The sequence below is a fragment of the Lupinus angustifolius genome, chromosome LG18, assembly GCF_001865875.1.
Source record: "Lupinus angustifolius cultivar Tanjil chromosome LG18, LupAngTanjil_v1.0, whole genome shotgun sequence".
NCBI lineage: Eukaryota > Viridiplantae > Streptophyta > Magnoliopsida > Fabales > Fabaceae > Lupinus > Lupinus angustifolius.
In genome coordinates, this window is record NC_032026.1 from 16290548 (window position 1) to 16305713 (window position 15166).

Sequence of the window (15166 nt, forward strand, 5' to 3'; positions counted from 1 at the left end):
TAATAATGGATATAATGTATGGTTGTGACCAGCTGTAAGAGATTATGAGAAGAAAATAAGCCATAATTTCAACCACACCCTACTTACGCGTATGGTTCGAATTATTTTGGGATCTAAAAAGAAAGTTAAATTTAGTCTCTAGCTACAAAAATGTAAATTGATAATAATTTTGACATTTAAGTATCTAACTAAATCGAAATTAATTTAGTCTTTCAATAATATATAAAACTCATATTAATCCAGTTTCTAATTTACCTTTTCCTGAAAAAACATGAGTCTAATATAGTTCCTCATAAACATACAATTTTGATGTCAATTTCTACAAGTAAATAAAATAATTGACAAGTACTATATATAAGATAGGAGGGAGTAATAAATATAAGAAAATAACATCAAAATGATACATATTTTCCTGAACATGCATAAATTAATTATAGGTATATTATTTGGATGAATGGAGTAATAAACACAAGAATAAGTTAAAGGGAATTTTGGTAAAGGAAAAAAGTAATCAAACTTTTAATGAGTTGTATATGTCACACGAATCTTCATTTTTAAAACAAGTGATGCTCAAGACTTTAGATTTGATTTATTTAAATAAATCAACAAAGCTTTAACCACTTCTCTTTCTCATAAATCAAACTTAAGATATTAAAATATGCTGGTCATAAAAGATGATTATTGTCTTTTTCAAGATTTAGTGACATATTTATCTCCATACATATTAATCATATTCTTTTTTACCCTCCTTTCTCTTCAACCAAACAAAAAATATTAGGCACCTATCATGTTTTTATTTTTTATTTTATTTTTCATGGGACATGCACTATCTATGCATACAATATGCAACATTCATGCATTTACTAATATTATTCACTAAGATTGATTTTGACCTATATGATTATATTATAGTATAATTGTTTACTATGTGGTTTTGATAACTATTTAAAAAATAATATGTATGTTGGAGTTGCAACAATTTTGACAAACTCGAAATTTTTAACTAAATTATTGCCAACGGATTAGTATATAACTATATATATCCTGGATAGGATTTGTTGTGCTAATAAAGGAAAAAAATAAACGAAAAAAAGAAGTTTAATGCATAATTAATTGGATGAGTTACACACAAATACATACGAAAATACATGAACTGAAGAAAGTACAAATAGTATGCTACTTTAATTTTGTAATCCTCTTTATATCTTTTTATATATATGTTTTTAATAACAAAAGTATTATACATTGTATATAAAATGAAAAAATTATTTTATCATATTATTATTTTTTATATTTTTTTATAATATTTATCTTTCTATTAATAAATATGATCCTTATTCTTTTGTATCATAATGATTATTAATTGGATAATGTCTCCTAATAGGATATATATATCTATCATATTTTTATTTCTTCAAATGAACTAAGACAGTGAATAATGATAAGATTATTCAAAAATCCCATAAGGACTCATACTGTATTTCTTCCCAACCACTGAGCTGAAGAACATTTTGATTATTACAATACATCATAGACTCATAATCAAACCCAAAGCTCAAAGCCTCAGCCATTTGAATCCACATCTTTGGTGAATCCAATGGAGACTCATTTATGGCCTCAATTTGTGTGGATGATAACCTCATTCTCATTGGAACCACACTACTTTTATTACTATTATTATTATTATCAGCTGATAATAATGCAGGTTTCTTGAACTGTAATGCTGCTTTTTGAGCTGCAATTTGCACATCAACAGGTTTAGATGTTGATGGCTTAGGCAATGTTTGAATCAATTCTGGAAAGTTGAGTCTTGCTGCATGTCCTTTGAGATGAAATGCTGCTACATCATATGCTGCTGCTGCCATTTCTGGTGCTTCATAACTCCCTAACCATATTCTACTTTTCTTTCCAGGTTCACGGATTTCAGATACCCATTTCCCCCATTTTCTCTTTCGAACTCCATTATATGTTGTTGTTGTTGTTGGGTTCATGAAACATTCTTGCATGGTGCTTCCTTCTTCCATTGAAGAAGTGTTCAAATATTTATTGTAGTATTAGTGTATTACCAAAACCACAATGTTGTGAACGATTACAATGGTAGAGGAAGAAAGATTGTTTGGAGAAGAGAGTGAGAGAGTGATGTATATATATATGAAGATAAGAAAGATCATAGATAGAAAGAAAGAAAGAAAGAAAGGGTCTCAGCTTCCTAGTAATTACTTCAGTGGAAACATGCTGTCTATGAGAGAGCAATGTGGCACGTTTCCTTAATTGCCTTTTGCATTATTCTATTTGTGGACTATATCTAACACCTCACCCTTTAGATATGACTGATCAGACTTATAAATTTATTGAGTGTGTCATCTATTTTACGTTTAAACCTTTGCAGTGAATCAATGGATTTAGCGACTATACGTTCCTAAGTTCATGGGTTTGAGTTGTGGAGTACTCCCTTTAAAAGTGAATAAAATACTGTACGAGATATTTTAAGATTAACACATGATATACTTAGTAAATTAATTGGCTTTGAGGAATTGCATGTAAAGGCTCATATGTAAATTAAAAAGTTGTTTATTGATAGGGGTTCCATGAAATAAATGACTATAAGTCTCCGAGGTCAAAAATTTAAGTTGTGGAAGCTTTCTTTACGGGAAATAAAATATTGCATATATATTTAAGTTTAATAGCTGACATACTCAATTAATTTATTAGCAGAATAAATCGTATGTCATGACTGCAGAGTTACATTATCACTCATAACATATGGTAATATTTTAATACTTGAAGTCCAACATCACTTGTGTTGTAATCCTTTAAAAAATATATATGCGTTTCCCATCCCTAGCTAGTTACTTATAAATATTCACATTTTAAATCTTGAGAGAAGATAGTCATACTCCATGCTTGTTGTCAAAAACTATGTGTCAAAATCCACCAAAAAGTAAAAAGTTATTTTAAATAATAAAAATAAAAAGTATGGTTTAAAGATATAAATACCAAATAAGATGAGTATAATATTTTCAATATAAAAATTTATACGTCATCACAATGTTATCTACTATTCATTTTTGGATTACTACTTTTAAAAAATTTATAATATTTGAAACTCATAATATATTTATATTGAAATTGTGTTGTATGGCACTACATTTACTTATTTAACCAGTAGAGATTTAAATGGAACTTTTAGATGTGGTAATAAGTCACACGCATAATCAACTACCACACCACCCCTGTCCCAAACACGGTTTGAATTCACTGTTTTGTGTCCTACGAGAATGTTCCAGAATCTGGTGTCCTGTGTGTGTGACACTGCTTAATCCTAAGATTGAATCTCACAAGAGTAACGCTTTCAGTAAAACACACTACTCAATTGTGCCTCTTGTTAACCAAATACCCAAAATAATGTTTCCATTTTTAACTCAATTTGATTCAGCATTACACCAGCAAATAATTTCCTTCATATATTTAATCAGTTTAAACAATTAAACCGTCCGTTGAGTTTCATATATAATTTATTATTTTTATATATAAATATATAGTTGTATAGAAAATTTTATATAATTAATATTTTATGTGTAATTATATTAAAATAACATATTTTCATCCTTTTCTAGATTGGAGTAAAACAATTAGAGAAATATTTTATTTTTATTTCTAAATGTTAAAGTGAACCGTCCAGATCATTTTCCGGGTTATTCCAGTTCAAATGAGTTTAACGTGGTCAGATCGGAATTTCTCCGGCTCAAAACAATTTCACCCTTGTTCAATTAAAACTATAAACTATGTCGGTCCCCTCATCGGTCAAACCGTACTCATTGATCCGGTTATCATAACAGTGTCGGAAACAAATGTAGTCCACTTTATTTGCCAAAGATCACTTACTGCGCGGCAGAAATAAATGTCAAAATCAAATTTCCAGAACTTCAATAACACACTGAAAAACTAAATGTATAAAGTTCAATCATTGTGCAGTGGATTCTTTCAGGTATGCAATAAGATCAGCACGTTCCTGAGGCTTCTTAAGACCAGGAAATACCATCTTCGTGCCTGGAATATACTGCAAAAGTTGAAAACAAAACAAACATGAGACATGTCATGGAGAAAACATATTTTCTGAACATCAACATATTACCATACAACTTAACAATGTATTACCATGGTTCTAGTAAGAAAAGTAAGGTTTGTTTACGAGTTGAATTTTAGGAGGGGAACGAAGGAAAATGGAAAGTCTTGGAGCCATGAAATGAAACTCACTGGTAAAATGACTTTAAAGCATTTCCTTTCTTTTTTCATCCCAAAACTCAAATAGTAAATAAAGTCTTTTATATTGTACCATTAATAGCAATTCAATATATAAATACTAATTTATATTGTACCTTTTTAGGGTTAAGCAAGTAATCATATAAAGTCTTTTCTCCCCAAGTCACAGCCATGTTCTTGTTAGCTGCAGAATAAGAATATCCAGGAGTAGTGCCTGATTGCCTTCCAAACAAACCATTCAGATTGGGTCCTGAGATTGTAAACAAGGTAAAATTTTAGATAATGACATTATTCCAGGACCAGAGAAGCAATGTATAAATTTGTGACCAGATAGAATTTTTTTCATTCTATAACTTAGCAAAAACAAGGGCCCTTAAATCAGAAACACCATACATTTTCAAAATATAACAAAGTAAAAACTCCAGAAGAACAAAACCGAAATTACAACATTTTCAAAAGATAGGAGAACAAAAAACTAACAAAGTGGGAGGCACTCTTTTTGAACTAAGGACATAAGAGCAACGGCAACCACCATGGTTGTTCACGTTCTTAATGAAATAAGAATACTCTATTCTTCATTGTATCATTCTTATTTCCTGACTTTTATTCTTAACTAAGAACAATTCTTAGTTGTTCTTAAGCTAAGAAAATCAATGATATGGTAAAAAGAGTAAACCATAACCAAAAGTCCTCCAAAGATGACAACATTACCAAATAGGAGCTTGAAAAAATGCATATCATCGAATAAGTAGGTGATCTCATCAATTAAATCCGCCAAGTGACCAATAACAATAACAATCAAGGATCGATTCAAACCACCTAAGGCGTGAACGACTATTTCGTCTTTTCCACAATAGGAGATGCTCAAACTTTCTCTCAAATACATTCATTTCTAATCATATATCAGCTATTGTGTCATCTCATCCCAACACAACCTTCTCATTTTAACTATATGAATCTTATTTCCTATTTGATCTTTTAAGGACCAACATTTAGTTCCATAATAAAGCAACCAATGTGACTTTTTAATAAGGAAAGAAAGAGATTAAAACTTATGCACTTATCATATCATCCGACATTAATTTGATTTGTGTTACTTTGGTTTGAGAGTCAATAATGATTAATAAATCAATAGTGAATGATCCGGCATGAAATAAAGTGAGAAAGAGACCTTGTTTGTGACCGGCACCTTTCTCAGCAGTATGGCACTGAGCGCACTTGGTCTTGAAGATTTTCTCGCCGGACTTTCCATCACCGGGAGGTGCTTCATCGAACGACGCCATTGGTAGAAGCTGTTTCTTCTCTATAAATAAACTGTTACTCTAGAACGATGTATATTATATATGAAGGAAGCATGGTGGCCACGTTACTCTTATTCCTAACTTCTTTATAGCGTTCCTATTTTACTTTTTCTTCATTTCGCTTTTAACGTTCGGCGTAAACCATGTCATTTGTATATCGATCTAATCTATAAATAAGTTTTTTAAATTTATTTTATATCATTAGATATTCTAAAATTTGATTCACACGTGTTAGTTGATATATGTTTGATTTCATTTAAGAAATGTATTGAGTTCGAGTCTTGTGAATGAAAGAATATATATGTTGAGAGGTTTAGCCATATATACCTATAGATGTTCTTGGTTCAGACACAATTGCCTAGTGACAATAATTAATTGCATGAGATTGTTGAATACTAACTTTGTTACTGTTGATGGTGAGAGTTACTGTAAACTGATTTGTTGAATATTAATTTACGGAATGGAACTTCATGGCGTGGACGAGTTCAACATGCTGATGGCCAAAACAGATGCTACTATAATAAATCACACATCAATAGCTTTAAAATTCAATGGGCTATATAGGTAGATCTTAATTTAATTGAGAAAATAACAAAATTCTATACTTTTAGCAACTAATGATTCTCAAAATAAAATATTGTATCAGCCATTATAATATGTAGAAACTGTACACCAAAAAATTAGAAATTCAGGTTGATACACTAGTAATAATAATACTATGAGAACAAGGAAAAGGAATGTGAAAGACATTCATCATCACAACTTTTCTATTAATGAATAAACAAGCACTATACAATAACATACAAAATGTAGTATGAGATGATATTTTTATCCTCTTGCTTACTATAAAGTCGTATTTCTGTCATTAAAAATATGAGTAAAAATAATAAGATCATTGTTCCTCCCCATCATCGCCACCCTTCAGTAGTTGTTAATCTTGATTCCTTGAACACCTGATTCCAGGTTTTGAAAAGGCTACATTGTGCATGTCGGATATCTGCAAAATAGTATCAAGAATTATGTCATAGAGTATTAGAATTATGCGGTTGTCCAATCTATGTTAAGGTTTGATTAGCATTATGTGTAGAATTAAATACAAAATTGATATATTGAGTTAGTCTCTTCATGGAATTGTGAAAAATGTGTTAAAAATGATAGAAGTAAACATGAAAGAAAGTAAGAAGGGTGAGATAAGATATAAAAAACTAAAAAGTGAGGTAAGAGGAAAAACTATTAGGAGATATTTGTTTGAAGATAAAAAATATCCGTTGAAGTGATTTTTCGTTGGATGCAAAAAGAATAGCTCATTACCGACTAATATAAATTTAAGTGGTACATATTTGATTTCATTAAATTATATCTCATGCTCGAGTCATAACAAAAAATAGTACTGAGAAAGCTAGCCTCGTATAATTATAGATGTTTCGGCTTGGACATAATTGTTTCCGGAGCTGAACAAAAAAAAAGGAAAAGCCCATTAGCATAGGATAACCCTAAAATGTGAGAGAAACATAAAATATCTATTACAAGTCTTGAGACACAGAACGCAGCTAATGGCGGAGGAAGAAGTTGTAGAACCTTCTGTTACGAGCCCTGTTCCTTCTGAACACAAACGCAAGGTCCAAGATCTTGAACCTAAACACAACGCCGATTCACCCGTTTCCGACGATACCGAAATCAAACGGCCTCGCATCGATGCCCTAGGTATATTCTAATCTTCAACTATTCTAAGCACCAATCACCATGTGCATGTATATTCTCATGTTTCTCTTACAATGCTTTTATTCTCACGTTGTGTGGAAAATATTTTATTAAGATACTTTTGTTGCTACGAAGGAATTTGGTTTTGTTGATGCTTTGTTTTGGTCTTAACACCTCATATGTTTGCTCTTTTGTTCAACAAAAAGGTGATTATGTCCGTATAAAACCACTCCTCACACATGCACATATTTAGCCTTTTGGTACTACCAACGGTATCTCCTTACCTTTAAGGAACTAATCCCTTTCGGGGTTCGTGCCTGCCTCTCTCATTGTTCCCAGGAATGGAACTCTCGACCTTGGGTATCCCGTGGGGCCTTACACTACTAAACGAACGCCTTGTTGGTACATATTTAGCTTTTTTGAGAAGCTATATTTGTCACCTCTTGTAAAATTACCATGCTGAAATCATCATGTGAAATCACTTTTTCCTAAGCTTGAACAGAGCAAATGCCCGAACCAAAATATGTTATTGCTATGGGAGCCTGTACAATTACAGGGGGAATGTTCAGTACCGATTCTTATAGTACTGTTCGGGGCGTAGATAAGCTAATTCCTGTGGATGTCTATTTGCCGGGCTGTCCACCTAAACCGGAGGCCGTTATAGATGCTATAACAAAACTTCGTAAGAAAATATCTCGAGAAATCTATGAAGAGCAAATTAGGTCTCAACGAGAGAATAAGAATAGGTGTTTTACTACCAACCACAAATTTCATGTTGGACGCAGTACTCATACCGGCAATTATGATCAAGGATTTTTTTTTCAACCACCATCTACTTCGGAGATATCCTCTGACACATTTTTCAAATATAAAAAAAAGAGTTCAGTATCCTCCCACAAAGTAGTGAATTAGACCGGATTCTTTTGTCCAAAATACAATACAATAATAAATAGCAAGTCAATCTTAAAAAATTTCACTGTAAGGTAAACTACTTATACAAATAAAAAAAATACAGGAGAAAAAAATGCAGGGTCGTTTGTCGGCTTGGCTAGTCAAACATGGACTAATTCATAGATCTTTGGGTTTCGATTACCAAGGAATAGAGACTTTACAAATAAAGCCCGAGGATTGGCATTCCATTGCTGTTATTTTATATGTATATGGTTGAGTGTAATAAATTGATTTTTAACCTGTGTGTACACGATATTTTGACATGAATCTTCATATCGTTGATGCTTCGTGCTTGGTCTTAACAGATAGTGCAAATGGGCATCAAGATGAGGAGGTTGGTGAGCCTGTGAATGATACAGAGGAAGATGTTGTTTCAGAGGATGCTCAACCTATGTCCAAGGATCCATCAGAGGAAAAAGTTGTTTCAGAGGATGCTCAACCTATATACAAGGATCCATCGGAGGAAACTGTTAATGAACAAACTGGTAGTGAAGTTGCAGAACCAGCTGACTCTAAAGAACCTCTCGTTAGTGAGGACGCTGCTCTGGACAATGCTGCTGAGGAACCTTCTAGAGAAACCGAAGAACCATCTAAGGTGTCAACAGAGGAAGATGCCCCTTCTGGAGATAAGCTACCTGATTCTGTTGATGTTGCTCCAGATACTGTGGAGATTCCCTATAAGGTGTTGATTAGGAAGATGAGTTTCTGTCAATCTAACATGTTTTAAACACTAAAACATTTTCTTTGTTCTTATTCTACCTGCTTTCAGCAAGATGCTTCTTCTGGGCCAGACCAACCTACCTCTGGAACTGAGACAGTGCCACGGAAAATAGAGGTTCCCAACAATAAGGTATCTCAATTTTCTCAGATAGCTGCAGAAATCAAATTATATTTGTTATTTAATATTTTAAATAATATTATTAGTGTCAGTAAGAGATTTTGAGGGTACCACTGGACATTTTTTATTTAATGAGCCAGATGCACTATAGGTAATTCTTTGTCACTGTAGGTTTACTTCTTTTGCATATCTAGTATCAACTTATAAATTAGGGTAAGATATCTGCTGGAAATACACTTGTGTTACTTTCTGCATATGAAAACTAAGCCATTGATATTCCCTGAAATGTTTGTGGCACTCAACATTTTAGTGCCACAATTATATATTTGTTCATCAACAGCCATAAGGAATTTAACTATAGACACCTACCTCTTCAACTATTTTAATAGATGTATTCGGGAAGCAAATTTCTTGATAGATATGTATTCTATTTATGTGCAGGTTGGTGTACTTATTGGCAAGGCTGGAGATACTATAAAATATCTGCAGTATAATTCTGGTGCAAAGATTCAGATCACAAGGGATGCTGATGCTGACCCTCACTCTGCAACCAGGCCTGTGGAACTAATAGGAAGTTTGGAAAGTATAGATAAGGCAGAAAAGCTAATAAATGCTGTGATTGCAGAGGTCAGATACCAGATCCAATTTTTATCTCAGTCTTATTCTTCTTTTTGTCTTGCTTTTATCCTTACCTTTTTTTGGGGATATCATTTTGAGATTCTACAGGCTGATGCCGGGGGATCTCCTGCACTTGTAGCTCGGGGGATCTCTCCTGCCCAAGCTATTGTGGGCTCTGAACAAATTCAGTTACAGGTTCCAAATGAAAAGGTGATAAACTGATAATATATCTATTCATTTTTCTTAAAAACATGTATTCATGTCGTGTGTTAATGTATTTCCAACTTTGAGTCACATAAGCTTCTTTTCTACAGGTAGGATTAATCATTGGGAGAGGTGGAGAAACAATTAAAAGTCTTCAGACCAAATCTGGTGCACGCATCCAGGTAGTTGTTATCTTTTACAGCAAAGCTTTTTTCTTTTTTGTACTAAACTTGTGTGTTCTAGAAGGGATCGAAGCCGGGAAAGGATTAACCTTCCAATGTTGAGCTTATTATGTTGAGACTTTAGATTCAATATCAATGGTATTAACATGAGATTCCGAATTAAATTGGATAATGAAATGATCTGCATGCATTTGGAACACGGTTAGAAAACCGCAAATGGGAAAGCCTATTTTCCTAAGATGAATCTGCATGTTTGGCAAATTGTTAGACACATAACACTAATTAATAATAATAATATATTACAGCAAATAGTTTTGCTTTCATTACTTTTTTGTTTTGCCTTAACCTCTGTACTTAATTTAATTTTAGTTTTTGTTGAGTTTACAGTTTAGTTTACCATTTAGCTCAAACATATTTGGAAGTCTGGCTACTTAAATTTAATAAGAGAGCTGCTTTGGTGTTTAGTTGGTTACTGGGTTGCATACTCTCTTTTCTTTAATCTTCTTATGGAAGACATCACAGGGGTGTTGAGAGGCTTGAGAGAGAGCTATATATATTTTTTATGCTTGTAGGATTACTTTCTCCTTTAAGATTAAACTTATAATTCTGATTTATGTTTTTTTTAGTTGATACCTCAACATCTTCCAGAAGGAGATAATTCTAAAGAAAGGACTGTCCAAGTTACCGGTGACAAGAAGCAAATTGAAATTGCACAAGAAATGATAAAAGAAGTCATGAGTCAGGTTTGTTTGACTCTAAATATCTTATGCTGAGAAAGATTTCAGTTTTTGTGCTCTGATATTATTAGTGATATTTCTTTTCAAATTTCTCATAGTTCCTGTATTAATCTTCATGGTTATGCATTGTGCGATCTGCTGATATCCTCGTCTATATTGTGATTTTTATGTCAAGATGTGAATACATAATGCATGAATTAGTTTGCCCTTGTTGAATATGTCAACAATTTTCATTTCAAATTTTGTTGTCTTGTAGTAGCCATGTTTATCTTGTATTACTGCATCCTGAGCCATAATTATTCCCATATGTTGTCTTTCTTTTAATTGGAAACTGAGGCTTGTAGATCATGTTCAATGTGGATTATTTATTCCATCGCATGTTGCTTGTAGAGTTATGTTGTTCATGATTACTTAATTGGTGTATGTAAGAAACTCTTAGAAGTACCTTGTGGAAGGATGCCATCTATTGCTCCAGCTTAAAAGCGTGTATCACCAGTTTAGATTTAATATTGGTTACTGATTTTGAGATATTATGTTATTATGAAGTCTATTTATTATTCTGAAACTATCATACAAAAAAGATAAAATACCGAAGAATGATTGCTTCTATATATTAGTCCATGTAAAAAAAAATTATATTTTTTACGTTCTATACTTCTATTTGGGTTCAGTGCTGCTTCACATTGTTTTTCTGGAAGGCCATAGAAAACATGATTCTGATTAAGGAATATATTCCATCCCTGTATCATCCATGTATTTAAGTATTGTATCAATTGCTGCCATAGAAGTGAGATAGATCACCTGGGTGTTCATGAGTGTGGAAATTGATCAATAATCCTTGCCAAGGTCTACTAAATTCTTCTAGGAAGATCCTATATGTAAACCACAATGTCAGTTGCAATGATTTATTTATGTTGAAGGTGGCAATTTCGAACTGGTTGGCTTTAAAAATTGCAGATTTGTTCATAGCCTTTACTCTGGGGTCAACATTGCCTTCTTGATGTAGCATAGACAGCATATTCACTTTCATCCACTGAAGAGAGGTGGCAAGCATTAAAACCCTTGATTGCAAGAGGTTTGATGGTTGGTAAGATTGCTTCAAGACTTAAAAATTAAAAATCATGATTCAGTGAGACTATATTGCACTGGCCTTGGTGCTCATATAGAGCTGCTGTGTGATTTGCATGAAACCGTTTGGAAGTAGTGGTGATGTCATGATGTATGATGCTTTTTACCGTGTTGGAGTTGTATTCCTCTATATATGTATCCAATTCTGTCCTGAAAATCTAAAAAAAAAAGCAATTCATGTCATCCAGGGTGTATTGAGGTTAGGGAAATTACTACTATTGCTATAGCCATGTAATCAGGGATTAGTGCTAAGTATACTGTGTTAATTTATCTACTCTAACATACGATGATACTCTTGGTTGAAAGGATTTAGATCAATGCTAAGTTGATGTTAAACTGATATTGAATACTGTGAATCTTTGTAACAGTTGAAGGTTATTATGCTTAGTCCTCAGTATTTAGCAAGTTTGAACTTATGTTTTCTTTTGGAAGTCTCAGAATTTACTTGTCATGATTGTCTAGTTGTTAGAAGCATAATACATTTATTGGTCCCTTTATATTAATTTGGTATATGTTCATTTTCCACTGCATTTTTTTAAAACATGTGCTTCATAGAACATGCTAGCATGTTGTTATGCAGCAGAAGATAAATTTCAATGTGTTGTCTCTTATAGGTTTGGCTGGCTTTGGCTATTTATTGTTCAATATAGACTGAAATTTATCTTGTAGTGCATTTTTTAGTTTTGCTTTGGCATTTCCGTCAGGCTCCTTTATCCCCCTCTTGCTGAGGTTAGATCTTTTCTCTCAAAGATACCATCAATGACATGACTTGGTTTTATTTGTATAGTATTTAGTTGATTGGCCACCAGGGTTGAGCGCAAGTTGATGTGGCATGCTATACATATTACATGATTTGACAGCCTGTTAGATGTTATTATGTCAGTTCATATACAATTTAAGTGCTAGCCATTATATATGTTCTGATGGCTTAATCTATATGTCTAATTCGTGCTAGCCATTATTTATTCATTGGAGTACATTGTTTAATTTTGACTCTGACATGAAGGCAATTAAGTGTGTGCTCTACTAGTCATGGGAAATTGATTGGAATGAAAATTTGCCATTGGTTCAGCTTCATAAAAAGTTTTATTTAATTCCTTATGATGATTAATGGGACTATTAAATCAGTATCTTGTGACTGTGCTCTACTTATATGTTATTATTCTGATTAAGAAATCATCCCCTTTTACTGACTTCTGCCTCATTTTGCTTGAATAGCCTATCAGGCCATCAACCAGTGGTTTTGGCCAGCAGGCCTACCGCCCACCTCATGGACCTGGTGGCCCACCCCAATGGGATCAGCGAGGTTCTCATTATGGCCCCTCAGCAGCATATAATCACCAGCATCGTGGCACATATCCTGCTCAGAATCAACCATATGCACCACCACCGTATGGAAATTATCCTCAACATCTGGTTCCTAGAAGCAACTATGGTTCTGGTTGGGAGCAAAGGCCTCACCACAGTATGCAAGGGCCACCCCCACACAATGGTGGTTATGACTACTATGGAGGACAAAGGGGTCATTTATCTGATGCTCCACCGTCCACCCAGCATCCAGGTTCTGCCCCCCCGCATGGTGCTGGTCCTTCCCCAGCTCAGGTGAGTTACAATTATGGACAGCCACAAGGCCAGGATTATGGTCATCAGGCACCTTATACTCAGGCAGGACATCCCCAACAAGGTTATGGACAGGGATATGGTGAGTCAAAGTTTGACAATCATGCTTCTACCCAACAACTTCCCTATGGTGGACATGTGAATGCTCAACCAACCTATCCACAGGTTGGTGCTCAACCAACCTATCCACAGGCTGGTGCTCAACCATCCTATCCACAGGCTGGTGCTCAACCTAATTATGCTGCAAATCAACAGTACGGAAAACCACCATATTATGGGATGCCCTCACAGGGACAGCCTCCCCAATCTTATGGTCACACTAGAGCTACACAATTGGGGGATATTCCATATCAAGGTTCTGCTCAAGTTCAATCATATAGTGCGAATATGGCAACACAACAGCCATACCCATATGCATCCTCTGCGCCACAGCAAGCAGCATATCATACTTATGGGTCTGCACCAGTTGCAGCAGATAGCTACAATCATCCACCACCTGCATCCAGCCAAGTTTATACTCAGCAAGGTTATGGTCAACCAGGTGCCCAGCCAGCAGCTAGTTATCCGCAAGCCGGTCCTACTGGTTATGGGTCAGATCCATCTTCACATCAAGGCTACCCTGAGCAGGCAGCTCCTAACAATGCAGTTTATGGCTACCAAGGTGTGCCCCAAGATCAGGCATACAACGGTGGCTCTGCACCAGCATACAGTGTTGCACCAAGTGGGCAGCCAGGTTATGTTCAACCTGCTCCGGCTCAAACTGGGTATGAACAGCCTAACCAGCAATCAGTAGCCGGTTATGCAGCTGTACAAGCAAGTGCCCCAGCCGCGTATGGCAAGACAGTGTCACCTCAACCTGCTGCTGCTGCTGCTTACCCCCAATATGACTCTACCCAAGTGTATGGTGCTCCTCGATGATGTGTTTTTAATTGAAGACCAAGTCTTAGTATTAGCTCGTTCTAATTTCATGGCTTCGTTTAGTGTAAACTTTCTTTGGAGTATTATCTTGTAATATCTACTGCTTTGAATTATGAACACGAAATCTATTTTTTCCAAAGTTGAGTAACTCAAGTGCTATGGTTCCAGTTTAAGGTGACTTTCATTGTTTGGTTTGTCAGAGACTTTTAGAAAAAAATTGTTTTCACTGGATATGATTTTATTTGGCAAGAAAGTACCACACTTGTTCTCATTTTAAACTCTGCTTTTTAACCTTTTATGCAAAATAGTAAAAATAGTTATTTACAATATCTTTTCACAAAAAATCAAATAAACTGATCATTAATAAAAATTGAAAACGAAATTGCTAACACTCTAGTATTCTACTACAGTCCATAGCCCACTCCATCTTCAATTCTCATAATTTTTCTTGATGATCTAATTTATCTTCATATCATATTTATGAGAAAGTAATCTTGAGGTGCGATTAACCACCTGAACTAATCTCATGAAAAAGTGGCTTGCTTTGCACTCATAATAGATTATAACTACATTATAACCCCCATGCTAAATCGTTGGGTTGGCAACTATATGAAGGTGCACTCAAATATTTGTACTATATTCCTCTAAAATCTAAAGCTTGTTTATATATACTAGGAATTTTGGATTTTTGAAAGCGCGAGAATT

At 34.2% G+C, this 15166-nt stretch overlaps 3 protein-coding genes across 6 annotated transcripts; 1 reads left to right on the forward strand and 2 right to left on the reverse strand.

Annotated features, from left to right (window-relative positions):
• On the reverse strand, window positions 1420-2095 carry LOC109333165 (ethylene-responsive transcription factor ERF021-like). Its single transcript, XM_019568486.1, has 2 exons — window positions 1582-2095; window positions 1420-1548 (listed from the first exon to the last, which is right to left on the reverse strand). Exons 1-2 carry the CDS (start codon window positions 2022-2024, stop codon window positions 1452-1454), a joined length of 540 nt encoding a protein of 179 aa, XP_019424031.1. The 5' UTR covers window positions 2025-2095; the 3' UTR covers window positions 1420-1451.
• Window positions 3852-5902, reverse strand: LOC109333166 (cytochrome c). The gene is made up of 4 exons (XM_019568487.1): window positions 5892-5902; window positions 5435-5561; window positions 4380-4513; window positions 3852-4060 (listed from the first exon to the last, which is right to left on the reverse strand). Exons 2-4 carry the CDS (start codon window positions 5544-5546, stop codon window positions 3965-3967), a joined length of 342 nt encoding a protein of 113 aa, XP_019424032.1. The 5' UTR covers window positions 5547-5561; window positions 5892-5902; the 3' UTR covers window positions 3852-3964.
• Window positions 7103-14643, forward strand: LOC109332938 (far upstream element-binding protein 2-like). 4 transcript variants are annotated; one of them, XM_019568111.1, is made up of 9 exons: window positions 7103-7268; window positions 8522-8898; window positions 8986-9066; window positions 9496-9681; window positions 9781-9882; window positions 9987-10058; window positions 10685-10801; window positions 13142-13708; window positions 13763-14643. In XM_019568111.1, the coding sequence occupies exons 1-9, from the start codon at window positions 7118-7120 to the stop codon at window positions 14459-14461; spliced, it is 2352 nt and encodes a 783-aa protein (XP_019423656.1). In that variant the 5' UTR covers window positions 7103-7117; the 3' UTR covers window positions 14462-14643. The 4 variants fall into 4 exon arrangements, with proteins under 4 accessions (XP_019423656.1, XP_019423654.1, XP_019423655.1 ...); XM_019568109.1 differs by having other exon boundaries at window positions 8522-8839; window positions 8879-8898; window positions 13142-14643; XM_019568110.1 differs by having other exon boundaries at window positions 8522-8836; window positions 8879-8898; window positions 13142-14643.